The 1,665-nt window shown below is 46.2% G+C and overlaps 1 protein-coding gene across 1 annotated transcript in view; it reads left to right on the plus strand.

Moving 5' to 3' along the window:
- ADAMTSL1 (ADAMTS-like 1) overlaps positions 1–1,665 on the plus strand; it is a 124,977-nt gene that overhangs the window by 116,257 nt on the left and 7,055 nt on the right. Inside the window, exon 22 of the mRNA XM_010008480.1 lies at positions 1,138–1,225. Coding sequence (XP_010006782.1) covers positions 1,138–1,225 — 88 coding nt within the window. The remainder of the gene's footprint in view (positions 1–1,137; positions 1,226–1,665) is intronic.

Genomic DNA, 1,665 nt, shown 5'->3' on the forward strand with positions numbered 1-1,665 from the left:
AATAATAATGATGTTGTAGTAGTTGGCCAACTGGAAAGTCTTCTAGACATGCCAAATTCTGACTGAAAAGCTGTGCTATCTCTTCTTAAACTGCCAACTTCCTTCTCCTTTATTTAAACAGAAGCTCTAACTGGGGGGAAAAAAAGGACTCCCCAGCTTTTGTTTTCTTGCAGATAAACTCCGTCAACACTCTAAGGACGTATTTGATTTATATGTGACTTATGTATGTAAACCATTCCTTACTATGTCTGAAAATTAATATAACTGGCTCTTTGGCTCCCACTTATGTATTTTCTGTGTGCAAATGGGTGGGAAATAAGTGTGCCTATGGCTCTCCTGTGAGACGGCAGTGAAGGCAAAAGGAGGATTTGTGAGAATCGGTTTTCTTCCCACGACTGTAAAGCTGTAAAAAGTTACAAAGCCCTGCTAGTCTTACCAGTCACCACTTCCCTCATTGTATCTTTTCAGTGGACCTGTGGTTTGGCACTTCATGGAGAAGACATTTTGGCCAAATTCTCAAACAGTGCAAGTTGTCATTTAGCTCCGTTAGCACTGTACCAGTGTGCGCCCACTGAGGGTCTGGTCTTTGAGTGCAGACACAAAGGACCCTTCAGTGCAGAGTAACCCCCTTTTGCACCTTCTGAAGACCTGATCCATCCAGTGTTCTGAGTGCGTTATGCTTGGGATATGCAAGGCTTGCTGTCTGTCCTGAACAGACAAGAGTAAAAAAAACAAGAAAGCCTTTTTCTCACCAAGTAAACTCTTTTGTTTGTCTGTTAATTCTTTTTTTTGTCTTCGTTTTGGCCTAGCTATGGCTAGGCTGAGCTCCATGTTCTTCAATACAGGAGTGCAGCTGGCATTAAAGACATCAACTTGGCCCTCTGTTTGTTCTTTCAATGTTGTTACCAGCTCAGAGTTTGTTATGGCATTTTCTTTCACATGGAAATCTTTCTATTTCAGGACAGGGGCAGTGAAACTGAGAGACAAACTGAATAACAGAGGGAAAAAAGGCAGGCACACTGAGTTAGAGTGTCCTGCTATACTGTCCCTGGAGCTTGCATGGAAATGATGTGGCCTGCGCTTGCTCCTTGGGCAGCCTGGCAACAGGTCACCCCTGCCTCCTGTCTCTCCCTCCAGGCCTTTAAGCACCCAGAACTGCTGGACCAATGCCTGCAACGTGCACTGGAAAGCACCACTGCTCCTGGAGGCCACGGCCGGCCAACTGGCAGCGCTGCAACATCACCCCCTGTGAAAACAGTACGTTGCTGGGGCAGGGGGTGCTGGGGTGCGGGGTGAGGAGAGGAGGCACAGCAGTCTGTCAGAAGTGCAGCTCTGGACCTTGCAGCTGGGCATCCCGGGGAGCCTTCAACCTGAACATGCGCCAAGTGTGGTGTCCAAAACTCAGTGCCCCAGGAAGAATGGTTCCTCTTGGGATTTGTTGGTAATTACATTAGCTGGGATGGTGTCCCCTCGCTAATAGTGTGTGAAACAGCTGATGCGGTCTTTACTTTCCATTAATGGTATAGATAGGAAGAAAAATGTGAATCACAGACTGCTGGCTACGATTATAATACACTAAGTCTAAATTGAATGAGTGGGTTGATGATAGGAATTCCTGAAGTGGAGGCTGCTTGCTTTCAGGTTAAAAGCAAATAATTTGGCCAG

The sequence above is a fragment of the Chaetura pelagica genome, unplaced genomic scaffold (assembly GCF_000747805.2).
Source record: "Chaetura pelagica isolate M959 unplaced genomic scaffold, ChaPel_1.0 scaffold232, whole genome shotgun sequence".
Lineage (NCBI taxonomy): Eukaryota > Metazoa > Chordata > Aves > Apodiformes > Apodidae > Chaetura > Chaetura pelagica.